This window comes from Giraffa tippelskirchi, chromosome 7 (assembly GCF_054371585.1).
Source record: "Giraffa tippelskirchi isolate mGirTip1 chromosome 7, T2T-mGirTip1v1.2.pri, whole genome shotgun sequence".
NCBI classification, from domain to species: domain Eukaryota; kingdom Metazoa; phylum Chordata; class Mammalia; order Artiodactyla; family Giraffidae; genus Giraffa; species Giraffa tippelskirchi.
The window spans coordinates 116,526,305-116,540,058 of record NC_137281.1 but is presented as its reverse complement, the minus strand read 5'-3'; the positions used below and the strand labels follow the sequence as shown (position 1 = coordinate 116,540,058).

The following is a 13,754-nucleotide window of genomic DNA, read 5'->3' as shown; positions in this document are numbered from 1 at the left end:
CTTTAGATCTCAACACAAATGTTCTCTCCTCTTGAAAGCCATCCCCATTTTAGCCCTGAAGTAGGTCAGAGGTTCCTGCCAAATGCCATAGCAGCAATCTGACTTCCACTATCAAGGAATTCATCACACCTTATTTTAATTGCTTATTTAATTATTATTCTTCTTCCTAAGTTCCCCAAATGTATGCTCTGTCTACATTAAATACGGTTGTGTTCTAATGTATGGACCACCACATGGTGAACTTGGTAAATATTTGAGAATTAGAAAATGAATCTGTGAATGAGTACTCAGTGGCAAACAAAATATACGAATAGAGGGCTCAAACTACAAGATTATACCTGAGAGCCTATGACTCATCCACTCCTTGGATGTTTGGGAAGAAATGTACTGACTGAATGATGATACCCATTAAAGGTCATGTTTTCCTTATTGTATAAAGGAAATCCACCCTGAATATTCATTGGAAGGACTGATGCTGAAGCTGAAGCTCCAATATTTTGGCCACCTGATGCAAAGAGCTGACTCACTGGAAAAGACCCTGATGCTGGGAAAAACTGAGGGCAGGAGAAGAAGGGGCAACAGCAGATGAGATGGTTAGATGGCATCTTTGACTCAATGGACATGAGTTTGAGCAAACTCTGGGAGATAGTGAAGGACAGGGAAGCCTGGAGAGCTGCAGTTCATGGGGTCGCAAACAGTCAGACATAACTCAGCAACTCAACAACATCTACAAGCTGAGAAGTATGGGGAAATGTGACCAGAAACAAGATAAACAATAAAAAGCGCAATAAACATGGACTAAACAGAGGTTCAGCAGTAACAAAATTAAAAACTATCATTGGCTTGACAATTATAGGCATCTAGAAGGCACAAAAATAAATATATGAAAGATTTCCAACAAGAATAACAAACTAGAACTATGAGTTATTAAGTTATAAAAAATTATCATGGCTATTTAGGAAAAATATTACTGTACTAGGTCATCTAGACCAGTACAGTCTAGATGTACAGTTCATTTTTATGTACATACTAGTCACCTAGTAATTGTGTTAAAATGGAGACTCTGATTCAGTAGATCTGGGGAAGGGACGGTGGAGCCTGAAATTCAACATTTAAATAAAATTTCAGATTATGCTGCTGTTCCTGGGACCACATTTTGAAGAGCAAAGACTATCAAGTCTACACCTGGAATTGCCAAACCATAGCAATATGGCCTACTGCCTCTGGGTAACCTGCCAGCTAAAAAATGGTTTTCACATTTTTGAGTGGTCAGAAAAAAATTTTAAACAATATTTTATGACACATCAAAATTACATGAAACTCGAATTTCAGTCTCCAGGGCCTTCCTTGGTGGTCCAGTGGCTAAGATGCCATGCTCCCAATGCAGGGGACCTGGGTTTGATCCCTGGTTGAGGAATTAGATTCCACATATCCCAACTAAGAGTTTGCATGCCACAACTAAGAGTTCAAATGCTGCAACGAGAAAATCTGCATGCTGCAGTGAAGACCGAAGATCCCAGGTGCCACAACTAAGACCCACTACAGCCAAATAAATATTTTTTAAAAATTTCAGTTTCCATAAATAAACCTTTATTGGACCATAACCAACACCCATACATTTATGAATTTTCTGTGCTGCTTTGTGCTATAGTGCCGGAGTCAGGCATTTGTGGAAGAGACCATATGGCCCACTGTATTCATCTGCGTAGGCTGCCATGACAAAATGCCACGGACTAGATGGCTTAAACAATTATATTCTCAAGGTTCTGGAGACTGGGAAGTCCAAGATCAAGGTGTGGCAGGAGTCTCTTTCTGATAAGAGCTCACTTGCTGGCTTGTAGACTGCTACTTTCTCACTGTCTGATGGTGGAGAGAGTGCTCTGGTATTTCTTCCTCTTCTTATAAGGGCACCAGCCCTATTAGATTAGGGCCCCACACTCATGACCTCATTCAACATTTATCACACTCTCAAAGGCTATGTCTTCAAATACAGTCACATTAGGGATTAGGGCTTCACCATATGAATTTGGCAGGAACATAAAACATTCAGCTCATAGCACCCACAAAGCCTAAAATATTTACTATCTGGCTCATTACAGAGAAAATCTGCCTAGTCCTGGTCTAGACCCTTGCTTCTCAAAATGCTCAGAAATACAAAAATTTCAGGCTTCACCCAGACATTGTAAATTTTAACAAGGCTCCTGGGTAAATTCATACACTTATTAAAGTTCAAGAAGTAGTGGTTTCCATATCTAATGATTATGGAAAGTAACATGGGAAAAATTTTTTTAAATCCAGATTTTCAGACTCCATCCTGGGAAAAGAAACATTTTAAAAACAGCTACGACAGCTAACATTTGTTGAGGACTTACAATTCAATTTACAATGCAATGTTAACCCTTACGTGTATTATGTTATTTCATCTTCCTAACATTCTAAAATAGCTATTGTTATCTCTATTGAGGCAAACAACCAGGATTTAATTTGTTAATAAACTGTGGAACTTGTAAGTTAAATTGAGGCAGTAGACACGAAACTTAGTCAACTGATGCTTTTCCTCCATCAGTGCCACGTGCTTCTATAACAGTGTATTGTACATGATATACTATTGGAAAGCCTGATTCCATTTGGGATCACAAAAGTATCCCCATAAGAGTTAAGACTTAAAAGCTGGGCAAGATTTTTTCCAAACAGAAAGTATAGGTCTCTAATTTTGTCCAGAGAGTATCAAAAATATTTTAAAATGGAAGATTACCTTTCATCCAAGAAAAAGAATTTAAGAAAAGATAAACAGGTGATTAACTGTAACTTTTGTATAGTTTTTATAGTTTCATCAACCTACAAACATTCTGTCTTTAATTAGAGGTAGTTTCAAATTGTCACACAAAAATCTTTTTTATTGTCTTAATGAAACAGTATTTTTTTAGTAATGGTATGTTTTAGACGTAGAAGCTCCATTTCTTTTCAGCAACTGTTTTTTTTTAAGTATTTTTAAAAATTTAAGTATTAAGGTTCTAAAATGTGATCTGAATATCAACCATATGTGGCATTGTTGGACAATACAGAGAAGGAAATTTTTAAGATTTTCACTCTCAGTAAATTAGGAAGAAAATATTTCACTATTCCCTAAAGTCCCTAACTGTCAACAGGTTTTGTATTGATAACAGATTAAACACAGAATTAAAAAATTATAACTTAAAAGATACTTAACAGTGAAGGAAGTGAAATGCAGTACTTTTTTAAATGTTCCCTTTAATTTGTACTCATAGCCAATTTTATGGCCTACATAGTAGGTAGTTTCCAAAAATCATTCCTTTAAGAAGTCTACTGACATCAGTTAAATGAACTTATTTTGTAATTATTTGAAAAGAAAGGATAAAAGAATGTAATCAGATACTGTTCAGAGCAACTTTCTCTACTAAAAGTGAAAATTATCTGTGGTAAAGCACAGGAAGAACTGAAGAGAGACAAAAACTGTGAGACTATGTCCTCAAAGATCTTAACTGTGGTAAATGATAGCAATAATGTTAACGGAATGTTTACACCAATCCTAAAAATGGTCTGTTAACAAATTCATGCAAAATGATCTCATAGAAACTAGTGCTGCATTACAAAGTCAAAGCTAATCTGGACAGAATGCTTAATGATATTTATGTTGTTGTTGATACATTACTTCAGCAGTGGAAGACTCCTAACATCTGTAATGGTATTTGGGCTGGTAGTCAGTATCAAAGCACCAGATTATCTGAAATGAATTTATACACTAAAAGTCAGTACAGAATTATACAACTGAAATTATTCACCATTAGGAAGATTTTGTTATACAATGCCATGTCTTTTTTACTCCATCTTAAGTGATGCAGTCAGAAGCATGCAGACCAACCACATCATACGGATTTTCACCTGCAGCATGCTTTCAAAGATTTTCTGAGTGTTATCTAAGCCTTCCTTGGCTGAGAGGGGTGAGGAAATACAGTCTCTGAAAAGACTTAGGCTTGCTTTAAAAACGTGACTTCCATATTTCATAAATTGAATGATTCTAATTCTCCTGAAAACAAAATTTCTATTATAGTAAGGTTCGCAATGAACTGTCTCTTATCATCATGCCACAAAATCTTGTTCTGCCTTGATGAAAGGAAAGATTACAACTTCCTCCAGTTAGATCAATTTGGCTCACTAGTGCTAGTTCTCTATTTTCTTTCATGAGATATGTAGCCACACAACCAAATCCTGTTCTATCAATACCACAGGGAAAGATAACACCCACAAATCTCACTTAATTTTATCATGCTTCTACACAAACTGACTAATGGACTTTAAAATTACATTTGTGTTGCTGTATGGTAGAAACCATCACAACACTGTACAGAAAATTTCCTCCAAATAAAAAACAAATTTAAAAAAAAGAAAAAAAATTACATCATTAACTAGGGACTGTTTCTTCAGACTCCTACTCCTAGAGTTAGGAGTTCTAACTGTAGATTTCTCAAAGAGATCTGTAAGTTTTGAAGGTGCGATTTTAAATATTTTAGATCTTTACAATTGGTGCTAAATAGCCTGCTCACTAATCATGCTTGCTGTGAAATATTTACTAGCACAAATTCTTTGAGAAAATAGAAGCTAAAGATGATCTAGTATCAGTGTCCTAAATGCTAAACTAACTTTAGCACTATATAAGTAATTCTCCCCTTTTCACTTTCTTCTACACAGACAAAACAATTAAGAACAGTTTCTGACAATCAGCTTATGAAAACAGTCCTTTTGTGATTAGAAACTCTAGCTTCAGAATTTGAAGCCAATTCCTGAAATAAACAGACAATAAAAGAGGAACTATTATCAGGGAACACAACTGTGCTATTAATTTTGCTTCAGTTTATTGTATGATGAATGAAACAAACACTTTAAAATTCTATTTAAAACTGAACACTGAAAGTGCCAAGGAGGTAAAAAACCTAAGTGAAAATAATCACTACAAAGATGCAAAATCTTGAAGAAAACCACAAACCACAATTTAGAACAAATCACATAAACATTAAATCACAAGCCCAGTGCTTTTTATCCAACTCCCTCCAAGTAAACCACTTCCAATAAAATCAAACTGTGTATCTTAAAACCATTAAACCAAACAAACTAGCAACATTAAAATACTTCCAGTGCTCTGCCAATATTTATATTACACTAACAAATACACAAGAATCTTTTTAGCCACTTTAAAAAACAAAACAGTCTACATTTCAGGGAATGGAGCGTTGAGGGTTTAAAGTAAAATGTTCTAAAATAACTTTCAATATTAAGTCCAATCAAATTTAGTTAATCAGATTTGGGAGAAAATTAGACAAGTAAATCAACTGAATCTTGGTTTAATCCTTCTTGTTTTAAGCAGTGGTCACATTTGTTACATTTTTTTAATCTAGTGTTATAATGCCTTACATAAAAAAGAATTTTAAATGACTGTTAAAGGAACTGAAATACATGAACTCCTTCACCTATTTCTTTTTTTCAGAAACAAAGAACTATATATATTACTTAGGAGAATATGTCCCAGTAACATACTTTTTTAATGAAAACTTAATTATCAGAAATTGAACAAAAAGGGCATCAGAAAGGGGATTAGTATGAAAATGAAATTTTGAGACATCAGTTTGCTACTCAAACTGACAGTGAATCAGCAAACAAAAGCATTTAAATTTCATTTCCAAGCCCACTTAGTAAATCTAGTTCCAGTTAGAGTATCTTTAATGTGCAGAAGCTCAGTAAAGCAAGTATTCTCCATGTAAGACACAGATAGAGTTCCCTTAACCTACTGCCCTTTAGACACATCACTCTCTGTTAAACAGGCATCTACTGCCAGATGCTCTCACTAAAAATGATCACAGATGGTCAGCTGTTCAGTTAACAGAAGATACTGCCCACCCCCAACACCCAAAAGTAAGAAGGAAAGGAGTGAGAGCTGTTAACACTTGGTTGCTTAGTGGGGTAAACCCATTCACTTGCTATAAGCTGGGCTAGGCCCCACGGTGACTTTTAAGAAAAGGAAGATGGGATCCCAGGACTCTAAAAATTAGAAGGCATCTTAAAGGTGATCTAGTTAACAGCTGTACAATGTGTGAATCTATACAACTGCATCCCTGCCAGTCAACCATTCCAGCTCTGTCCCTCAAAATCCAGGGGTATGGAACGTGCCTCTAACAAGAAAGCCCTAAAGCCATGACAAAGTCCTCTGCCACCCTGCACTGTAATTACTCCAGCCACTCAGTCTAACTCCAGTCAGGAAACATGGGGCTATTTTAATAGATGGGGTATATGGACTATAACAGAATCATTTCCTATTTTTATACACTATAAAATGATTTTAAACTGAATTACTCCAAATGGTATACGCAAAGGATCATACCATAAAAAAACTCAGGCAGTAAACATATGCAATTTATTTTTAAAACACAGGAAGAAATAAAGGTTTATAGGATGAAAGCTATTATAGAGATTATAAAAGATTTTAACAAAAATCAATGGATCTTCTATATATATATAAATATAGGCTAACTGCAGAAAAAAATTAAATTTTAAAGAACTGTTTTTAATTGGCAAAGTTTTAACAAAATATTTCTCTAAACTTTTCACAAGCAGAGCATTACTTTTTTTTCTAATAAATTACTCATCCGTTTAGAATAAGCTACTAATATGTTCAAGAAGATTGCTCTAAGAATCTACTGTTTTGTATCTTCAGCATATTTATATTTCAAACTATCAGTGAAGAAATTGGAGGCATTAAGCTTTATATATGATTTTTCATCAACAATTGTCTCAAAGCCTGTTTCTTACTTGATACTGACTAAAATTTTCCAGATGAAATGACAAGCCTATGGAAAGGGAAAGCATAGCTAGAGATAAATGCTGCTGAGTGCTTGACAGTAGGTTGGGCTAATGTCATCTGAGCATCAATGACTTAAGGAAGGTCACCCTGGAACATATGTAACTTCTCATCCTTTATAAAGCTGCATGACAGGGATCAACAGTGAAACTTATTTAACCTAATACAGCTTCAATTAAAATCGCAAACAACAAGATTACAAGCAAAATGCCATCTGGAAAACTATTGCCAAGAACTGGAGGATGGGGTTCTGTGTCCTTGGGTCTGAAAAGAGATTTGCACCACTGCTTCTTACTCACAAGGACTCTGTCTAATGCTGCGAGGGCAGGGAAATGAAGCCTTCCTGGATGGGACCACTGTACCTCTTTCCTGCCCGCACACCAAAGGGTTGTCTGTGACAGGGAAAGCCAGAGTGCTTGTAAATGTCCAGTATGTGCAGAAGGGGCTGTAACAATCCAGTAGGAATTCAGCTGATGATCATAAACTTGCTGCTTTGTGCTTAAGGGTAAAAATCTACTCAAGAGCAACAAACAGCTAAGTGTGCAGTCTACACCTTGAGTATCTGTTTACACTCATCCATTTATTGTAGTTGTAAGTGTCTTTATTGTACCTTCTACTAAACATGTTTACATCACAAAACCCTTTCACTGTGCAAAGATAGGATGGATAAGGAATAAAACAGTGTCTTTCAGAACTCTGATGAACCCAAACATAAAATTAAGTGTTTTTTTCTTGAGTGCTTCTTACTACATACAGTAAATATTTACAGTTACATGGTTCATATATAACAGCATTATTTTGTACATAATTTACATATTTTTTACACATGCACAACAATATACTTATACAGAAGTCTCAGGCAATTTCTTTTTTTTTTTAATTTGGTTATTTATTTGTTAATACAATTTTAAATCTTACAGTCCATTTACAATTATTACAGAATATTGGCTATATTCCCCATGTTGTACCATAATCCTAGAGCCTGTCTTACACTCAATAATTTTTATACCCCTCTCTCCTCCACCCCATAATGCCTCTCCCTTCCACACTGGTAACCATTAATTTGCTCTTTATGTCTCTCAGGCAATTTCTAAGTTAAATTATTGTGTATTATCTGATCATCTGGTATAACAATATTGCTATTTGCACATTTCTATTCTATATATCCACCCCACTCCAGTACTCTTGCCTGGAAAATCCCATGGGTGCAGGAGCCTGGTAGGCTGCAGACCCACGGGGTCGCTAGGAGTCGGACATGACCGAGCGACTTCACTTTCACTTTTCCCTTTCATGCACTGGAGAAGGCAATGGCACCCCACTCCAGTATTCTTGCCTGGAGAATCCCAGGGACGGGGGAGCCTGGTGGGCTGCCGTCTATGGGGTCGCATAGAGTCGGACACGACTGCAGCGACTTAGCAGCAGCATTCTATATATCCACCATACAGTCACAAGAATAAATTGGTATCTCACTCCACCAGAAGTGAAATTCAGAAAGAAAGTCAGATGCCCAAAGGTGGGGAGAAGATAGAAAGATACAGTGGCTCAGATGGTAAAGAATCTGCCTGCAATGCGGGAGACCCAGGTTCAATCCCTGGGTTGGGAGGATCCCCTGGATGAGGAATGGCAACCCACTCCAGTATTCTTGCCTGGAGAATCTCATGGACAGAGGAGCCTGATGGGCTGCAGTCCACGGGGTTCCAAAGAGTCAGACATGACTGAATGACTGAGCACTTGTGACACTGTGCCAGTCACTCAATGGTGAGTCAAGGACCACTGAATGACTTATGCAGCAGAATACATACAGTGAGGTAGTAAAGTCACTTCTTTTCATCATCAAGTCAGTACTTCTGCCTTATATCCAATAACATTTTCTCCCAAATGGTCAGAGAGGAAGGAAAAAAGGAAAAGCACTGTACAGGTTCACTCACCTAAACCACTGAGAGTGTAGAGAAGGTCACTGGTATCTAAGAAAATGGGTCCGTGCTCCTGCTGCCCCTCCTCTTTGTAGTACAGCTTGTAGCCTTGAATGGTTGCTGTATCCTCAGCATCTTGCTGCCACTTCACAGAAATAGTAGTACAGTTCAGAGGTTCCAAATGTAACTCTGGAGACTTAGGAGCTAGAAAAATTCACCAGATGTGTATGTGTAAGAAAAGTCATAATTCACATGAAAACACAGGAGATTGGAGAGCTCGCCGTTCTAAATCAACAGCTGCATAAAAGTTCAATTCCAACAATTACACTTGCCCTTCATATTAAAAATTACACAATGATATTAAACTTTGAGACAGAATTAAAAGTATAAGATACTACAAAAAAAACCTAAGGTATTAGGTTGGCCAAAAAGTTTGTTTGGGTTTTTCCATAACAGTGTATGAAAACCGCAATGAACTTTTTGGCCAATCCAATATATAAATAAGAACAAAATTATATTTGTGGATTTTAAGTTTTTTCAAAGAAGCAATATGTATTTCCTAATTTTTAAAAATTTATTTTTAATTGAAAGATAATTACTTTACAGAATTTTGTTGTTTTTGTCAAATATCAACATGAATCAGTCATATGTATTTCCTAATTTTGACCATCTAATTGTGATTAATCAATTAACAACAAAAAGCCCAGTCACATTACACTGCTGCTGCTACTGCTACTGCTAAGTCGCTTCAGTTGTGTCCGACTCTGTGCGACCCCATAGACGGCAGCCCACCAGGCTCTCCCGTCCCTGGATTCTCCAGACAAGAACACTGGAGTGGGTTGCCATTTCCTTCTCCAATGCATGAAAGTGAAAAGTGAAAGTGAACACTCTACATTAGTAAAAGAGGAGGAAGGTCTGGAACTTCCTAGTATTATGGTCTTTCTATTAAATTGATGATTTGTTTAAAAATATATGGTAGTGATATTAATTCAGTTCAGTTCAGTCGCTCAGTCGTGTCCGACTCTTTGTGATCCCATGAACCACAGCACGCCAGGCTGCCCTGTTCATCACCAACTCCCGGAGTCCACCCAAACCCATGTCCACTGAGTCGGTGATGCCATCCAACCACCTCATCCTCTGTTGTCCCCTTCTCCTCCTGTCCTCAATCTTTCCCAGCATCAGATCTTTTCAAATGAGTCAGCTCTTCGCATCAGGTGGCCAAGTATTGGAGTTTCAGCTTCAACATCAGTCCTTCCAATGAACACCCAGGACTGATCTCCTTTAGGATGGACTGGTTAGATCTCCTTGCAGTCCAAGGGACTCTCAAGAGTCTTCTCCAACACCACAGTTCAAAAGCATCAATTCTTTGGTGCTCAGCTTTCTTTATCATCAAACTCTCACATCCATGCATGACTACTGGAAAAACCACAGCCTTGACTAGATGGACTTTTGTGGACAAAGTGATGACTCTGCTTTTTAATGTGTTGTCTAGGTTGGTCATAACTTTCCTTCCAAGGAGTAAGAGTCTTTTAATTTCACGGCTGAAAATAACCATCTGCAGTGATTTTGGAGCCCAGAAAAATTGAGCGCTCTATTTCTTTGCATTGAGCACGGTGGCTGCGATGGCGCAGGAGTGATATTAATTAGGTCCCTATTAATAAATAACTTGGTAATTCAATTTGATTTAAACCCACGTATCTTTTTAAATTAATTTTTTTAATTTTTTATTTTTTTATTTTAATTGGAGGCTAATTACTTTACAATATTGTGGTGGTTTTGCCATACATTCACATGAATCAGCCATGGTTGTACATGTATTCCCCATCCTGACCCTCCCTCCCACCTCCCTCCCCATCCCATCTCTCAGGGTCATCCCAGTGCACCAGCCCTGAGCACCCTGTCTCATGCATCGAACCTGGACTGGCGATCTATTTCACATATGATAATATCCATTTCAATGCTATTCTCTCAAATCATCCCACCCTCGTCTTCTCCTACAGAGTCCAAAAGTCTGTTTTTTACATCTGTGTCTCTTTTGCTGTCTCACATATAGGGTCATCGGTACCATCTTTCTAAATTCCATATATATGTGTTAATATACTGTATTGGTGTTTTTCTTTCTGACTTACTTTGCTCTGTATAATAGGCTCCAGTTTCATCCACCTCATCAGAACTGATTCAAATGCATTCTTTTTAACAGCTGAGTAATATTCCATTGTGTATACGTACCACAGCTTTCTTATCCATTTAGGTTGCTTCCACGTCCTGGCTATTGTAAACAGTGCTGTGATGAACACTGGGGTACACGTGTCTTTTTCAATTCTGGTTTCCTCGGTGTGTATGCCCAGCAGTGGGATTGCTGGGTCGTATGGCAGTTCTATTTCCAGCTTTTTAAGGAATCTCCACACTGTTCTTCCAAAGTGGCTGTACTAGTTTGCATTCTCACCAACAGTGTAAGAGGGTTCCTTTTTATCTGCACCCTCTCCAGCATTTACTGTTTGTAGACTTTGTGATAGCAGCCATTCTGACTGGCGTGAGATGGTACCTCACTGTGGTTTTGATTTGCATTTCTCTGATAATAAGTGATGTTGAATATCTTTTCATGTGTTTATTAGCCATTTGTATGTCTTCTTTGGAGAAATGTCTGTTTAGTTCTTTGGCCCATTTTTTGATTGGGTCGCTTATTTTTCTGGAATTGAGCTGTAGGAGCTGCTTGTATATTTTTGAGATTAATTCTTTGTCAGTTGTTTCGTTTGCTATTATATTCTCCCATTCTGAAGGTGGTCTTTTCAACTTGCTTATAGTTTCCTTCGTTGTGCAAAAGCTTTTAAGTTTAATTAGGTCCCATTTGTTTATTTTAATTAATTTATTTTTTAATTGAAGGTAATTGCTTTACAGAATTTTGCTGTTTTCTGTCAAACCTCAACATGAATCAGATATAGGTATACATATATTCCCTCTCTCTTACCTCCCTCCCATCTCACTCCCCATCCCACCCCTCTAGGTTGAGACCGAGCTCCTGTTTCTAGTTACCTGAGACATATAGCAAATTGCCATTGGTTATCTATTTTACATATGGTAATGTAAGTTTCCATTCTACTCTCTCCATACATCTCACCCTCTCCTCCCCTTTTCCCATGTCCATAAGTCTGTTCTCTATGTCTGTTTCTCCATTGCTGCCCTGCAAATAAATTCTTCGGTACCATCTTTCTGGATTCCATATATATGTTAGTATATGATATTTATTTTTCACTTTCTGACTTACTACACTCTGTATAATATGGACCCATGTATCTTTGAAGGATGTGCAAACTAAACACAGAGTAACCAAAAGTTTAAATTGTTTTCAATTAAACCCATGATCTATGGAATATTTTAATTTTTAAGACAAAATTTAAAAATATAAACCTAAGTTAGATAAGACAAAAAAAGAAAGATACTGTGTTATTCTTCCTCAATAGTCAACATTTACCTTTCACACTTGTGGCTTTGGGTGTCCTGTGTGAGGTCCACACTGAAGACTCTCCCAGCCCCACTCTGGTGGCAGCAGTAATCCTCACAAGGTAGACACTATCAGGTTTCAGGCCTTCCAAGAGGTGCTCATGAGTGGTCCCTGGGAGCTCCAGAACTTGGATGGAGTTGTCAGTGCTCAGGCGAAAGGAGAGGCGGTAGAGGACCACCTGGCCCCGCCGGTACTTGGCTGGGATGGGCAGCCAGGAGACGAGGATATCAGTGGGACTTCGACTTGTCAAACTAATTTCAGGAGGTCTCAGGGGAACTAGTCATACAAGAAGGCAGATTGCTTATCAATATTTAGAATCAAAGTGATCAACTAGCACACTAGTATTTAATGAAGTATCTTAGCAGCAGCACATCATATAATAAAGGAGAGGTCCTTTCAACCCTGGCTGAGGCTTCCAGTCAAGCAGAGTACAAACCAGTAAAAGCAAGGAAAAAATACTGAAGGGAGGATCCAGGTAGAGAACCAAAGAAAGAAAGATTTTCATCAATGTTGCTGTGACTGTTTTGATGTTGTCTGGGATGAATATGAGCTTACTTAATACTCATAAAAAACATGAGAATATTTCTCAATAACTTCACCAAGATGCCTTAAAACACAGAAAAGAGAATTATACAAGAATGGAGAAGCTGAGGACAGCAGGGTTAAAACCTGACAAATAATTTGAAGTGTTTAACAGCTGTATCTTAAAAATTAGCGTGACTTTTTTTATCCCCAACTATAATATATCTCCATGCTGCTTAACATGAAAACAATGATTTTCCTGTAAATAATCTGAATATAACTGGCACTCCAGGGAAATAGGCCAAGAATACTGGGAAGCAGTCTAATATTAAAAGTTAAGATGAGTTCTGGAGTTAGCCTCTGTGTAACTGAGTCCTTGTTATATCAACTTCTACTGAGTGTGATCTTGGCCAAATTAATTTCTCTGTGTCTAGGTTTCTTCATATACAAAATGGGGATGAAAACAATAGCTTCTTCTACAGGCTTTCTTACCTCAAGTGATGGAAACTACTTGTACAACTGCAAAAGATGAAAACCCTGGTGTCACCCTCGACTCCTCCACACACTCTCCACATTCAGTCCCATGGCTCTATGACTCACATGGCCACCCCCTTGGTCCCTGCACCGTCACACTCAGCCTGTATTGTCACAATAGCCTCCGAACAGATCTCCCTGCCTCTGTCCTCATCTCTACCATTTAGCCTCAACACATTTGCTATTAAATTCCAGGTCAGATCTTGTCATTATTCTCCTGAAAATAGCTCCCATTTCAGTCACAGGAAAAGCTAAAGTCCTCATTGAAGCTTCATACAAAACCCTATCCATTGATACTTGTATGGTTGGCTCCTCATTCTATGCCTCATCTCCTACTACTTTCTGCTTGTTCCCTCCACTGTAGCCATGCTTGTGTTTCAGGCCGTTAGCAATTTCTGTTTCCTCTCCTAGA

At 37.7% G+C, this 13,754-nt stretch overlaps 1 protein-coding gene across 6 annotated transcripts in view; it reads right to left on the bottom strand.

The window, feature by feature from the left end:
- The window catches only part of PRTG (protogenin), a 142,614-nt gene that overhangs the window by 43,660 nt on the left and 85,200 nt on the right, over positions 1 to 13,754 (bottom strand). For all 6 annotated transcript variants that reach the window (XR_014059483.1, XM_081510236.1, XM_081510237.1 and 3 more), the window contains 2 exons: positions 12,257 to 12,562; positions 8,800 to 8,988 (listed from right to left, as the gene is read on the bottom strand). Coding sequence is in view for 5 of the 6 variants with exons in the window: in XM_081510236.1 (XP_081366362.1) it covers positions 8,800 to 8,988; positions 12,257 to 12,562 (495 nt within the window). In the remaining variant the exon portion in view is untranslated. The remainder of the gene's footprint in view (positions 1 to 8,799; positions 8,989 to 12,256; positions 12,563 to 13,754) is intronic.